The sequence below is a fragment of the Balaenoptera physalus genome (genome assembly GCF_965194825.1).
Source record: "Balaenoptera physalus genome assembly, chromosome: 1".
Classification (NCBI taxonomy): domain Eukaryota; kingdom Metazoa; phylum Chordata; class Mammalia; order Artiodactyla; family Balaenopteridae; genus Balaenoptera; species Balaenoptera physalus.
The window spans coordinates 23,223,734-23,239,805 of NC_138882.1; the positions used below are offsets into that span (position 1 = coordinate 23,223,734).

Below are 16,072 nucleotides of genomic sequence, written 5' to 3' on the forward strand. Positions count from 1 at the left end.
AGTGGTCCACCAATAGGGAGTCTTGGCAAGACAGAGTAGTATGTATCTCAAAACAGACTCATGGCATTGAGATGGGGGAATACAATACAGTCTCCAGTTGCTCTGGCCTAATCCAGATACATATTTTTATTAATGGACAGAATGCAGCGCCTAAAGTGTATTTTCCACAAGTATTATTTCTCTCAACTGAACCAGGGGTGACTGGCAGAGTCTGAGGTTATACCCCCTCACAGGTAACTAAAGCCTCTATCAGCCAAGTCGTGAGGAATTTAGAGTATATTCTTTTGCCAACAGGAAGCCATGAAAGGTTCCTCTGGTAAGATTTGTGTTTTAGAAAGATAACTCTAATAATAATTTTGAATGGAGTAAAGAGGAATAAATGCAAAAAGAGTTTGTTGTGATTTGAATACAATAATCAGGTGAGAGATGAGTGAAGGCAGAAACACAGGAGATGAAAACAAAAAGCCCAATTTAAGGTCCAGGTTGTAGATAGAATCAAAAGCACTAAGCAAATGATTCAATGTGAAGGAGGAAGAGAAGGAAGAGACAAAGACAACTCAGTTCGGATGCTGTTAACTTAAATATGGAATACAGGAGGGAGGCCAGACGTGCAGAAAGGGCCACAGGGGAAGCCAGTGGAGCTCTGGACACACCGAGTGTGAGAGGACATGGGACAGTCACCTGCAAGTATCTGACAGGCAGCTGCGAAGATGGGTTGCAAGCCTATCAGAAATGAAGGTTAGAGATGTAATTTGACAGTTTTTCAATGCGTTGAACAGCAGATAGTTGGGAAGTGGGGAGGGCAAGAAGAAAAGAAGATCAAGTGTAAAACCTTATGGGATAGCTTTCTCTAAGGGATGGAGAAAAGGAGGCAAGTAAGTAAAGGAAAGCAGTAGGGAGTTGTCAGAGAACAGAAGGACAGAGAGAGTGTTACTCAAGCCAAGTGTGATAACAACGACAAGGACAAGGCGATCACAGTATCAAATGCTCTCAACCACCACCGCTAACACTCACTGGGTGCGCGCCCCGTGCCAGGAACTACTCTAGGTACAATCCCTGCCCCCAGGTAACAACTGTAAGAGGTGGGTTCAGAGGGGTGAAGGCTGAGAGCAAACCAAAAGACGTGGCCAGCGGTGATCATCAACGAGTTTTCTATGATTGTTTCAGTGGAATGGTAGAGGCAGAGAGACAACTGTAGGGGTGGGGTTACAGAATAGAACTGAAATAGAAACATATTTAATTGGCAGTGACTATTCTTTGGATAAATTTGGACTGAAAAGAAAAGAGGCATAAGGTATACGTTTGAGTGAGACAAGAAAGCTCTTTAATACTTTTTGAAAACTGAATAAAAGGAATCAGCTAAAGAGACTCACGCTACAAGAGGAGATCCCTGAACAAGCAGAACTACTTTACAGAAAACGAGTTGACACCTCAGAATTGATGTAGCACCACGAGCTACAAACTTGCAGTCATAGGAAGATGTTCCTATGCTGAACCCTCCCTGCATTAATGCTGGTACAGAGCCAAAGCTGTTCCACTGCTGACTCAGGGATGCTTTCAGTCTCACAGCTAAAACAATGACCAAGGGTAGGAGTCTGCTTCCTTTTTCTAGTTCACGTTGCTCAGACACTACAGTCTTGGTGATATGCTCTGAACATAGCAAGGGTTAATAACAGAATTCAACGAGAACAATCATGGAAATCTGTTAAATCTTCAGTAATGAAAATATCCTTCCACAGGAAGTCAATACTTAGTAACACAAGTGATGTTTCAAAAGCTAGAAAGATAAAAATCAGACCTTAGCTAGGATTGGCCACCTACTACAAGATAAATCCCATTCTTTTTTCTCACTTTTAGAGGATCTGATCATTTTAAATTGAAGTTACATTAGCCAAAAGTATGAATTTCTGATTATTAAAAAAATAAAGTTTTACTTGTTTTTATACAGAGTAAAAGAAACAAAAACTAGTTAACGTGTTTCTGGGATAATAGCTCTCACAAATAAAGCATTTGTGGTAGCTCATTAATTGCATGTGTACAAATAAACATCTGGATTCTGGCCTATGCTTTGCTAATGACTCACTGTATGCACCTGGCCCTTAGCTCTCTGTGCATCAGTTTCCTCATAAACAAATGATGATATTTTAAGATCCTTCGCAGCTCTTAATAATTAGAATTATGTCTGAGTTTAAGTTTTTAAAATTAGGTGAAATTAGTTTTTTTAAGTGGTCTCCTTAATTATCTTGTTCATATTAATTTACCTAAAAAGTGTTAACTTCTTAAAATTTCAGATTTATAAACTCTGATTTAATAAGGTTTTACAAAATTCTCAAACTGTAGGGAAAAAAATGACCACGTGGTACAGGCTATTTGGGAAGAGAGAAAGAAACAAGTCCTCCTAAAACCGAGTTCCTCCACTGAGTTTATGATTAACATCTCTATCCAAAACTTTATTCCCTTTCTTGTCCCACCCCTGTTCCCCTCAGGATTAAGGAGTATCAAAGAAAAGGGAGAACTGAGACCAAGCAGGACTCCGCAGGGCCCTCCTGCGTACAAGCCCCTCTGTGTCCTCTGCTTCTTGTTTGGCCTTCCCAGAGTTCTAAAAAGTGAACTCAAGCAGCTAACAGTTACAACAACAGAGTCACAGGACTCCTAGTTCCTCAAGAAGGGATATATAGATAACAATCTGACGCACACCTTTCAGTGGTTCTACAGAAACTAAGACCCTCCACCCAGTGGAGGATGGTGACTACATGCTGACCACAAGCACAGAGCCCCCAGACTGGCTGGTGATTAAAATTCCCGAAACATCACCCTGTTACCTCTCCTCCAACCAATCATAAAAATGCCCAGGAGCTGATCGTGTACCCTGCGACCCTCACCCCTAATATCGCCTTTAAAAAACCCTGCCTGAAAACATCAGGAGTTCGGGTCTTTTAAGCATTAGCTGCCTACTCTCCTTGCTTGGTGCCCTGCAATAAACACTGTTCTTTCCTTCACCACAACCCAGTGTCAGTAAATTCGCTTTGCTGGGCACTGGGCAACTGGATCTAAGTTCAGTTCAGTAAAAGGATGACTATGTAAGTTGAATTATTTATTGTTTTCCCTATTTCGGTTTATAAAGAGGAAACTTAAAACACACACAAAGACACACCAAAAATCCCAACTAACAGGGCTTTCAGCAATGTTCTAGTAATAGTAGTCTGCTTAATTCCTGTACTTGTTCATTTTTCCACATTTTAATATCTCTGAAATCAGAATGTTTATACTATCAATGTGATAAGCATTATGTCATACTTTGGTGTTTTGTCATTTTCCTTCTCAGAGGTACATAAAATAATGGTGTATCTTATAACTGATAACAAATTAGCTTCAATAAAATAATGATAATTCAGAACACAGTCCTGGGACTTCCCTGGTGGCACAGTGGTTAAGAATCCGCCTGCCACTGCAGGGGACATGGGTTCAAGCCCTGGTCCGGGAAGATCCCGCATGCCGCGGAGCAACTAAGCCCGTGTGCCACAACTACTGAGCCTGCGCTCTAGAGCCTGCAAGCCACAACTACTGAGCCCACATGCCACAACTACCGAAGCCCACGCGCCTAGAGCCCGTGCTCCACAACAAGAGAAGCCACTGCAATGAGAAGCCTGCACACCGCAGTGAAAAGTAGCCCCCACTCGCCACAACTAGAGAACGCCCGCACGCAGCAATGAAGACCCAACACAGCCAAAAATAAATAAATGAATAAATTAATTTAAAAAAAAAGAATTGATGCAGATATTTAAAAAAAAGAACACAGTCCTTAAAACATGGCAAGAAAATTTTACATAAAAATAAAACAGCAGAATTAGCAATCTACAACCTAGCATCACAAGGAATGCAAAATATGTATTACTTCAAATTTTCTTATGTACATAAAACATGCTATTTCACAGTAAGATTTAGTTCCAAAAGTTCTACTCATGCTGAGTCCTTTCCTCCAAATTTATATCCAAAACCCATTAAACAAAATTGAAAAACAAATTACAGATAGGAAGTAATTGCAGTATATGTAACAAAAGATTTGTTTCCATAATATATTAAAATATAATATTCACTCAAATTTTCTTTTAAATTCAATAGAACAATGGGAAAAGGATGAGAAAAGGGATTTTGGAAATAATATGAATAGCCAAAAAAGTATGGAAAGATGATCTACATCAATGGTAATCAGGGAAATGCAAATTACAACAAAGATACCAATTTTCATCCCTCAGACTGGCAAAAATTAAAACAATTCAATGTTGTGAAGGATCTGGAGAAAGAGTGACTCTCGTACGGCGCTGCTAAAGATGTAAATGGCAAAGACTTTTTGGAAGGCTATTTGCCATTTCCTATAAAAATTTTAAATGTACACTCTTTAACCATTGCTGCGTCTTAGAAAAATACATGTGTATCAAAAAGGCCCATTTAAGTATATTCCCTACAACTTGTTGTAAAGCAAAAACCAAAACAACTTGAATATCCATCAAAATGGAAATATTTAAGTACAATATGATAAATTTATCCTAAAGGATACCAAGCAGCAATTAAAAAGAGATAGATATAAATGCATTAAAATGGCAACATTTCCAAGAAATATTAAGATACAAACAGCAGGTTATATAGAATAGTGTGTATGGTGCAATCAGAGTATTGTAAAAAGCAAAACAATGTTACTGCATTTATACATGTGTGTAAATGCATTAAAAATAACTGTAAGATATACTCCAAAATTAATGATGCAATCTTTTATGAAAAGAAAAAGATTTCTGTTTTTACTCTGTGTTTTATGCTACTTGAATGTTTCATATCTTCAAATGTTACACTAAAAAAAAAAAAATTCATTCTCTTAAAGTGAATTCATTATTTCAAACTGACCGTCCATGCAGGTTAGGAGCTGGGCTACAATTCTTCGTTCCATATCTTTTGAAGCAACTTCTCTTTTGGGGGTAATAGCATCAATTTCATCAATAAAAAAGATACATGGTGCATTTGACTAGAAATAAGAATATCACAAAAAGACAATCATAAATGTATTCCCTATACTGCAGCATGGTTAAGTATATACATTTTTTTCAGTCTTAAAGTTCTAGGATCATTCACCAAAAGAATAACCCTAAAGAAGGCAGTTCACAGTGATTTACTTCTGATTTTTATCTGACTTAGGAGAAGTGAGAGGATTAAAAGAGAACAGTAAGAGATTACATATAGGATAACACATTTACAGTCTTCTTATCAATCCATGGTATAGTCTTCTCATCAATCCATGTTCTGTGATGATAAAACTACTGAAATTCTTTTGTAAATTAGGCACATTTGCTATGTTCTGAAATTTAAAAATAGTAAGTTTATAAATTTTAAACTAGAAAAACTAAGTTCACTACAAACATTTCATGAATGTTCCTACCAACATAAAAATATCCAAGCTTTTTCCTAGAATCTGCTATAAGAGGAATTTAAGAAGCACCAGAGGCTTTGTTTTTATTTTTTTTATTGTGGTACCATCTTAACCATTTTAAGTGTATGGTTTAGTGGCATTAAATACGTTTATGTTGTTTTCACCATCCCAAACTGAAACTACCAGAGGCTTATTCTGAAGACTACATTGAGTAGGAAAGGAGGGTAAAGTTCCAATACATCAGTGCGGACAGCGATCACCTTCAGTCTTTTTTTGAACATAAACGAGATAGAGTCCAGAGAGAGTACGTTAAGATACAATATAAGCACAACGACCTGGAATAGTCAAATTCACAGAGGCAGAAAGTAGCACAGCACTTGCCAGGGGCTGGGGGCAGGGGAAAATGAAAGGTTAGTGATTACTGGGTACAGGGTTTCAGCTTGGGAAGATGAAAAGTTCTGGAGATGGATGGGGGTGATGGTTACATAACAATATGAGTGTGCTTAATGCCACTAAACTGTAAAAGTGTTTAAAATGGCACATTTTATGTTAAATATATTTTACCACAATAAAAAACAAACAGATTAAGAATCAGTTAAAATGAGAAATTTAAATAAAAAGATGTAGATTTACAATCTAAAGCACAGCTCATCCTTAGTTAGTTAGTTAGGAGCAACACTGATTATGCTAAGAGTCAGACTGTCAGCCTGGCTAAGATATCTAAAAAGTGTGTGAACCATTGCATTTTAAAGGGAAAGAAATTTGGCCTGCCATTAGCTGGCTCCCTTTCCAATCCTCTTCATGATAATGTTTGCAAAGGAGAACCTCTGACTGCTCGACACATTACCCAGTTACAAAAGAGTAAAGTTACAGACAGCAAAGGTCTCAGAAAGCAAGGGCAAAAGTATTTGTCAATGTTCTGGAAAACTGAATGAGAAAAAAAGGAAAAAAGAATAAATGATGGTCATCAGAATTTAGCCTAAAGCAATCATATAGTTTTCAACAAAGAACCATTTGATCTGATTTTACCTTTTTGTTCTCTAATCCACACATACCTTATTGTACTGACTTGCATTAGGAAACAGGGGGTCCAGGAAAGAGGGGAGATAGACCATACACTTACTGAGCATCTGCTGTTAGGCATAGTACCAGCTCAGTACTGGTTCCGAGAGAGATATAAACACACAACTAACAACCTAATTTTGCCCTTTGTCTCTTTTATCCTCATTCATCATTGTGTTTACCATAAACATGAAAGTTATTACTTGTCTTTCATCTGTACGCCAATTAACAATCAAATCAAGCTCATTTTGGAAAACAGGTAACACCTGAAAGAATTTAGCTTTGCTCTGCACAGTACCCTTCCCACCCTTCCTCTGCATCTTTCTTGTGCATCCACAGCTTTACCAATGCCAGTCTATGTTTAGCTCACAGGAAACATCCTGACCAGGCTCACCTGCGTGAATAACTGCAGGAAGGAAAAAATCAACACATCCCTTCTGGAGTCTGACCAGAACCAGGACTTTACCTCTTCCCCATTTTAGAATAAAAGAAGCCTTCTTCGGGCTTCCCTGGTGGTGCAGTGGTTGAGAGTCTGCCTGCTGATGCAGGGGACACGGGTTCGAGCCCTGGTCTGGGAAGATCCCACATGCCACGGAGCAACTAGGCCCGTGAGCCACAACTACTGAGCCTGCGCGTCTAGAGCCTGTGCTCCGCAACAAGATAGGCCACGATAGTGAGAGGCCCGCGCACCGCGATGAAGAGTGGCCCCCGCTTGCCGCAACTGGAGAAAGCCCTCGCACAGAAACGAAAACCCAACACAGCCAAAAATAAATAAATAAATTAATTAATTAATAATAATTAAAAAAAAAAAGTCTTCTTCTCCGTTGGCTGGCTTTCCAAATAAAAGTCTCTATTCCTTGCTCCCACAACTTGTCTCTCCATTTACTGGCCTACGGCAGCAAACAATACTAGCTTGGACTAGGTAACGAATTTTGCTACATTCTTGGTATTTAAAAAAACATTTTCAAGTACTAATAAAATACACTTTCTCTTCTAATTTCACATCAGCTTTGCATTTCAGATGCATTGGCCATGTTCACCAGCCCCTATATAACTGTGGTGCAAATGATGACAACATAAAATTAAACTTTTTGCTATTTTTTAGTTTTCAACCAGTGATGACTAGTGACTGCTCAAGCGAGCATGTCATAGCTAACATTTTTGGCTTTTGCTGTGTGCTAAACACTAAAGATTTTACATGAACCCTCTCATTTAATACAATCAACAACCCCATGAGATTTGAGTATTATTATTAACAGTTTACTAGTAAGGAAACTAAGGGTTAGAGTGGTTAAATCTCTTGCCCAAGATTACACAATTAGTATGTGGTGGCATAAGGATCTGAACCCATGTTTCTGACTTGAAAGTACATTTAACCATAACACTATACTGAAGATAAAACTTTAATGGGATACAAATGTCATCTTCCTCAGAAGTTCTTAAGCATCCAAATTTTAATAACATGAATTATAATCAGAATAAAATCCAAACTGTAATTTCTCTGGTAACAGAATTTTCTTCTCACAGCTTCAATTATACAAATAGAGAAGAGTTTATCCTGGCATGTCCATGGGTGCTTTTATAATGTGATAATCCTTAAATATTAAAAATGTTCACACTGCTTATAGGTTGTTCTGTCAAACCTAAGTTAAGGAAAGTAAAAGTGAAAAAAAAATCACAAAGATAATCTCCTTTCAGCATATCGCTACTGGGTATGACAGCCCATAACTTCTCACCAATTACGTTATTTTCAGATTAAACAGATTATTTTATCCAACAGACTATGTTATTTAATCTACTTTAAACATTTAGCCACCAAGAGTAACAAATTACCATGTTTAGAAAAGAATGGCCAGTGAACAGGTTAACAGACACCAGCCTTAGAGAAAACAGGATCTTCCTCGCAGCCTTATACGATTTGAAAACCTAAAATTAGAGCCATTAGCTGACTCACCACAGCTTGTTCAAATAGTTCTCTCAGCTTCTGTTCTGATTCTCCAGATACTCCAGATACAATCTCTGTAGCAGCTACTTTCAGAATTGGAAGGTCAAGTTCCTATGCACAAATATATAAAAGAATGACCAAATTGTCAAATTTTCACTTCCTTACTTTTTCCTCACTCAGTCCCTCTCTCAAAATTACATTTTTTAAATGACCAATTTTCTGAGGAACCTCATCTTGTGTTGGTCCAATGAAAAACATGACTTAAAAATCTAAAATTTTATCCAAACACTTTGACTGGATACCTTCTACTTCTTTTTACTCTGTAGATATCACTATAAAACTGTCATTATCTCTTCTGAATAAAGGGTCTTGAATCTTAAGAAATATGTTTGCCCCCACTTAGAGCTGAGCCAAAACAACTTCATCTGTTATTTATCTGCTGGAAAGGAAACAGCAGGGGGTTGTGACACAGTGGTCTCCCACACACCCCACCGGCGTTTCTCCCGCCCTGAACCCACAGAAATAGCCAGTTCCTAGTCAGAGGAGGCAGGTTCTTAAAGTAAAGGAAGAGAAACTACCACTGTCCCACCAGTACAAATGGCAGCCACCCTGCCTAAACCCTACTATTCTTCTGGCTATCTTGAAATTTCACTTCCTCAGTGATATTCTCTTTGACCCTAACTCTTATCTTGGCTCAAGACAACATACCAACAACATACCGCAGAGCATTCTGCACTTCTGTCTCCCACTCACTCACTGTAATTGTAACCATGAGCAACATTTATTTGTGTGAAAGACTGTTTAATGTCTGTCTCTCATATTTGATCGAAAAACTCCTTAAAGATAAAAACCGAGTTTGTTTTACTTATCACTATATTTCAATGTCTGGCATGCAGCAGTCACACAAAAGATTTATTCAACAAATGAATAAATGAGGCAAATCCATCAAGTTCTCCTATAAAAATAATTTGCTTTCACAGAGCACTATCTGTTAATGATTGGCATAGTATGCTATTCTTCAAACTGAAGTTACTTGGACATTTTGAATTTTACCATCCAACACAGTTTCCAAGAAATCTGATGGGACTAAAATTAAGACTGCTTTTTATTTTGCCAAGTGAGTATCTATTATCACCATTTTAGAAAAGATATTTTAACACTAAAAAGGATAAAAACATGACTCTGAATGGAAATTCTGAATATTTGGTTCTATGGAAAATACAATCTTCAGTTTTCTTATTTTACTGCTCTTGAGAACCGCTGGCTTAAAGAGAAAGAGAAGTGACTAAAATGTAAACTATGTGTTAAAAAAAGAGTTGTTTACAGCTGTATTATTTTGCTTCCCACCCAACCCCTGTCATATAAATAACTGGATACATTAAAAGAAAACAGCATCTCACAAATAGCAGCATGAAAAGAGGTAAAAAAATGAAGAAAGGATCAGTCCTCCTGAGAATATGCCAAGTCTGGTTCAAGTTGACCAAAGAGAAAAAATAAAAACGAGTAACAACAAAAATAACAAAAGCAAACAAGTGTCAGCAAACCTCACCCCAGCAATTGCATGTGCAAGCAACGTCTTCCCACAGCCGGGTGGTCCATGAAGAAGAACTCCGCGCGGGGGTATGACGCCCAGGTGGTGGTACACCTCTGGGTGACGCATGTGTATGAGCATCTTGCAGACCTCCTGTTAGGGAATAAACAGGAACGATGTCCTTCATAGCCCCAAAGAGAAAGAATCAATGTGGAATGAAAGGACCTATTCTTTGGAGCAGCAAAGTACAGTAGACAGAGAACAGGCTTTAGGCTTACACCTGAGACTGAATCCCGGCTCTAGTACCTGTCTTGTGACTTTAGCAATACCCTCTCTGAGCTTCCATTTCCTAAGCTGTAATAATATCTACCTTGCAAATACAATGAATAGTAACTAGACTGTAACTGAAACAAACACCAAAAAATAGTAACCATTACAACTGTTAAAGTAATACTCCTTATAAAGCATGTACCTTATGTACACTAGAATTAAAATGGTGAAAAAAGTTGAAGACATGTTTCTTTTATCCCTCACTACCCTGAAAGGTATAGCCAGGCTTGCCCTTCTCACCTTCCTGGCTTCCTTTTCTATACTCAGTTCCTATTAGATAAAAAGAGAAAGGCTCTGTTTGAATAACTGATTGGCCATATCCATCTAAGGTAGAAATTCTGAATTTGAACTAACTTTTAATGTCGTATCATTGCCTCCAACATCTTCAAACTTCACCTTGGAGATCTGCAATTCTAGCCCCCTGGCTTTAGCTGGTAAACAAAAAAGGAGGTGAAAGGATTAGTGATTCAGTAGCAAATCAGAACTATATTGAATAATCTTTAAACAATTCTAGTAAATGTCTCTGCACACAGAAGGTCCCCCATGCAAAATAGCTTGGAATCGTGATGCCTCTCTCAGACCAAACACAGCTGCCGCCACCCACAAGACTGGCGTCTCACCTCTCTTTTGCAGGACAGCCTCTATTTCTCCATCTACTTCCTGAAGATCTTCTTTCTTCCTTTTGCCTCTTTTGCCGTTTAGCCTGCCTTTTCTTTTTTTATTACTCTCCAGAAGAGAAGAATCTTTTGACTTCTGGGGGTGGGGTGGGGGGGGAGAAGGAAATTTAAATGTGCCATGCTTGAAATTATAATGCCAATATTTTTTTTAAAAGATGGGCATTACTAAAAAAATCATTCCTGCCCTAGCACTTTCACCTGTTAGCTATTCCCAACCTATTTGCTTAAGGCTGATCTCTGCTGGGGATGTCCTTTTCCATAGCCTTAATGCTCAGTTTATATCCTAACATTTGAAAACCTCCTTTCCAGATTCTTCTAATTAGAATCTCTTCTTCGCACTCACAACACTGAATTTGCAACCGTAGTACAGCCTGCCACAGTCTGCCTTGTATTTGAGTGACTCACCTGTCTATGTCTCCGTCACTGAATTGTGTGCTTCTGGAGTTAAGACACTAACATTCATCTTTTATTTCTCACTGAGCGTTTTACATAGTTGGTGTTCATCTGATGTCTGATCAATCACTAAATTAAATATGATGACAGAGCTGCTCGGACAGCCAAAAAACAGTATAATTCAACATAAGGATCAAGCTTTTCCCTTGACCTTGCCAATGATAATAATGTTCTTTAGAGACAAATGATTAAAGTAAATAGATTTGGAAAAGGTCCACTAATAATGCAAAAGGGAGGGGAGAGGTTTTGCCAAATCAAAGGGCTTGGTGCTTGAAAACCACTTAGAGCAGCATCATCCAACAGAAATATAATACCATCCACACATGTAATTTTAAATATTCTAGTAGCCACATTTAAAAAAGGAAAAAAGAAACAAGGGAAAATAATTTTTTGGGGAAAATAATAATCTATTTTATTTAACCAAATATATTCAAAACATTATTATTTCAACATATAGTCAGTATAAAAATTATTGAGATGTTTTACATTGTTTTTGTAGTAAGTTGTCAAAGTCCAATGGATACTTCATGCTTACTGCACATCTCAAGTCAGATGCTAAATTTTCATGGGAAATACTTGATTTGTATTTAGATTTTATAAAATTTACAGCTGAAAAAGTAGAAGTTGTTCTAAGTATACTTAGAAGTTTTCTAATAACTGAACTATTAGTTTTTAAATCTAAATTAAAAACTCAGCTCCTCAATTGCACTAACTGCATTTCAAAGGCTCAACAGCCACATGTAGCTAACATCTCCCACACTGGACAGCAAGCCCCAGAGCACAGCCAGCCACTCTACTGGGAGACAGATTACCTTAAACCCCCTCTCTGCCATGCATTAAAAGAATCAGGTAGGAATGATGTCCAGGGGACCTCCCTGGTGGTCCAGTGGGTAAGACTCCACGCTCCCAGTGCAGGCAGCCCGGGTTCAATCCCTGGTTGGGGAACTAGATCCCGCACGCATGCCGCAACTAAGAGTCTGCATGCCGCAACTAAGAAGTCTGCATGCCACAACTAAAGATCCCACATGCTGTAACTAAGACCCGGCGCAGCCAAAATAAAAAAAAAAAAAATAAAAAAAAAAAGAATGAAGTCCAATTGTGCTCGCTTTGTTATAATCCATCAAGCTTTACTTTTCTTTATATATGGTATATTTCAATTTAAAAAGATAAAAAAAAAGTGTCTACTTATTTTGTCCATTTTCATAGTGTATCCATTTATGTCAGATCCCTCAAGGGATTAATAAGTAATTTTTTAAGTACTTAAAAAAAAAAAAAAGAAATAAAGCACGGTTAGGAAACAGAGTATCCAATGATGTGCTAGTTTACATGTCAGGGAAGGCCTTCCTGCGAAGACTACGTGTGAAAAGAGATGTGAAGAAATGATGGAGTGAGCCACAGGAATCTCAGGAAAGATGTTCTAAACAGAAAATACAAGTATGAATGCCCCAAGTGAGAGAAGGTTTGGTATATTCTTTCTTTTTTTAAAAAAAATAAATTTATTTATTTATTTATTTATGGCTGCGTTGGGTCTTTGTCGCCATGCGCGGGCTTTCTCTAGCTGTGGCGAGCAGGGGCTACTCTTTGTTGCGGGCTTCTCATTGTGGTGGCTTCTCCTGTTGCAGAGCACAGGCTCTAGGCAAACGGGCTTCAGTAGTTGTGGCTTGTGGGCTCTAGAGCACAAGCTCAGTAGTTGTGGTGCACGGGCTTAGCTGCTCTGTGGCATGTGGGATCTTCCCGGAGCAGGGCTCGAACCCCTGTCCCCTGCGTTGGCAGACAGATGCTTAACCACTGCGCCACCAGGGAAGTCCCCTGGTTGGTATATTCTAGAAACAGCCCAGCTGTGGCTGAAGCAAAGCTGGGAGGTGAGGGAGGAGGGCAGCAGGGCAGCCAAATCATACAGGGCTTTCCTGGCAAGTACAAGATCTCTGACTGTAGAATGAATGAAGCCACTGGAGAGTTTTTAATAAAAGAATGACAATGATCGAACTTAACTTGTAAAAAAGTTATCTCTGTGTGAAGAATAAACTAGGGGAACAAGAATGGAAGCAGACTCCAGTTGGAAGGTTATTTCAATAGTTAAGGAAAGAAAGAGTAGAGGCTTGGACTAGGATGAAAATGATGACGGTAGTGGGAAGTGATCAAATTCTACATGTATCTCAAAGTTCCTAAGTCTTTTACAAAACACAAGAATCTGCCTGATATTACATTCAATGAAAAGGGTGCAATGTACTCCAACTATGTGGGGCTAAAATTCCACTGTAAAAATACCTCTATCTCAGAGATCGGCTTCTTATCATTACTTTTCTCATCTGACAGGTCTGAGAAAAAACTGTCTTTCTTCCCACCCGGGGTTTTGTCAATAAACCATCCTCCTTCAGAACCTCTGGCAGGGGTCTTCAAAGGGATGGGGCCTGTTTTGGAAGTTATCCGTGGTGTTGAAATGGTGGTTTCTCTTTGCTCCACCTCAGGAGTACTTGAAACAGAATCAGGATTTCCTTTCCGATATAAAGAGAGCAGGGAACTGTTCATCTGATTTGCTGACTGTAGAAACATGATTTTAGCATAAATTACTCAATAGGTCCTCATGAAAGTTTGATTACCTATATTAAGAAGCTTTCTACATTTTCCTCTCAACACCTCTTCTCAAAACAACTACAGTCAGAAAATACAGGTGTTTACAATTGGATAATTCACAAACATTTACTATTCAAAAAGATGTACCCCCTCCACTCCAAGTTAATGTACAAATTCATAATTAGCAGTTAAGTAAAACCAAACAAGAATGGTTGTTTTTAAAAAATATAATAGAAGTATGAAAATGAGCTGGATAAATATCAATTCAAAACTGGATCAAATATAACAGTATCATCATGACTTTGTTAATAAATTCAAAAGCTGAATTATCAATGGAAAAAAAAAGAAAATTATAAATAGTTTCACATATTATTCCCATACTTCCCTTTAATCCAAGCCTATTTATTGGCAATGCCAGCTCTTTGGCAGAAAAGGTATTCTTTTCTCCATTTTTACTATTAATTGCCCTTTCTTTTCTTGTCTGCCCATATTTCTGGCCATTCTCTTCCCTTCTTTCCACTATATAATAGGCTATACACACAAATACTGGAAGGATGGCCAATCCAAGGGTTCATCAAGGCTGTACACAGAAATATTCAATTATTTACTGATGAAGATGTTCAAAGTCTCTTATTCTATTTTTATTGATCTTTTCTAAGAAGGATTCATCATGATTTTTTAAAAATCAAAGTTGGTCCATTAAATATCTGACTTACCTGTGGATCTGGGTAATCTTCCATATTTGAACCATCATCAGAATAGCTTTCAGTATACCTCAGTAAAAAGAAGAAAAGAAACGTTGTAAAGGCTCTTCTCCCACATCCTAAAATAATTACTTCCCAAAACAAGAAAATATACTGAGGCAAAATACTATGGTAGTGAGAGTCCAGGCTTTGGAATTAGAGAAATCTGGATTCAAAATCCAGCTTTACCAGTTACTAGCTTCTACTTAACCTCTCTGAGCCTCAGCTTCCTTATCTATAAAATGGAGATAATAAATAATGTCTATCTCACTGGCTTAACAGAGGATTAAATGAAAGCTTGCAAAGTCCTTAGCAAATAGTAAATGCTTAATAAATTGTGGTTATCTTTATTCTAGCAAAGTGACATACAAATTCCCATCAGATCCAAGGGTCTCATTTAGGAACGTGAGATGCCAGTAGAAGAAATATTCCAGCAAGCCATGATAAAGCAGTTTGAGTAACAAATTCAACAGGATCAAGCCATGTAACCAAATGCAACTTTTCCAAGTCCATTCATGAGAAATGAAAGTACAAAGAGTTTTTCATATAATAGGGCCAAAAACAAGTATAAATCCTAGTAACTACAAACTGAAGTTGCAATCTCAGTTCATTATAACTGACAGCTGATATCTAATAGCTTCAAGTAACTACAGGACTCTGTTACTATTTAATACAGTTTCTTTAGAAAATAAACAAGAAATGGACTTTTCCTAAGTAAAAAGATTTATATAAATTCTATGCCCACCTTTACAATTAAGACATGAATTCTTTTGTTATTCATTAAATTCGACTAGTATAATCTGGGGCATTTCTAATCAAGTTAAAAAAGGTGGATTAGGGGCTTCCCTGGTGGCGCAGTGGTTGAGAATCTGCCTGCCAATGCAGGGGACACGGGTTCGAGCCCTGGTCTGGGAAGATCCCACATGCCACGGAGCAACTAGGCCCGTGAGCCACAATTACTGAGCCTGCGCGTCTGGAGCCTGTGCTCCGCAACAAGAGAGGCCACGATAGTGAGAGGCCCGCGCACCGCGATGAAGAGTGGCCCCCACTTGCCGCAACTAGAGAAAGCCCTCGCACAGAAATGGAGACCCAACACAGCCATAAATAAATAAATAAATAAAATAAATAAACCCAAAGTTTAAAAAAAAAAAAAAGGTGGATTATTCAAATACTTGGAAAAAAACTGTTTTGCCCTACAATTCATGCCCTACAAACAAAATTAATTATCAGTTAACAAAATTAATTATAAAGAGTTAAATGAAATACCATAAAGACACAAGAAAAATGTATAGGTAATTATTCTATACACTCTTGTGATAGAGGTCTTTCTAAGTATAT

General features: G+C 38.0%; 1 protein-coding gene across 10 annotated transcripts in view; it reads right to left on the reverse strand.

Moving 5' to 3' along the window:
- Positions 1–16,072, reverse strand: part of NVL (nuclear VCP like) — a 106,172-nt gene that overhangs the window by 79,607 nt on the left and 10,493 nt on the right. For all 10 annotated transcript variants that reach the window (XM_082426373.1, XM_082426371.1, XM_082426374.1 and 7 more), the window contains exons 5-11: positions 14,708–14,765; positions 13,686–13,958; positions 10,908–11,040; positions 10,642–10,718; positions 9,976–10,110; positions 8,436–8,537; positions 4,900–5,017 (exon numbers count right to left, since the gene is read on the reverse strand). In XM_082426373.1, the coding sequence (XP_082282499.1) occupies positions 4,900–5,017; positions 8,436–8,537; positions 9,976–10,110; positions 10,642–10,718; positions 10,908–11,040; positions 13,686–13,958; positions 14,708–14,765 (896 nt within the window). The remainder of the gene's footprint in view (positions 1–4,899; positions 5,018–8,435; positions 8,538–9,975; positions 10,111–10,641; positions 10,719–10,907; positions 11,041–13,685; positions 13,959–14,707; positions 14,766–16,072) is intronic.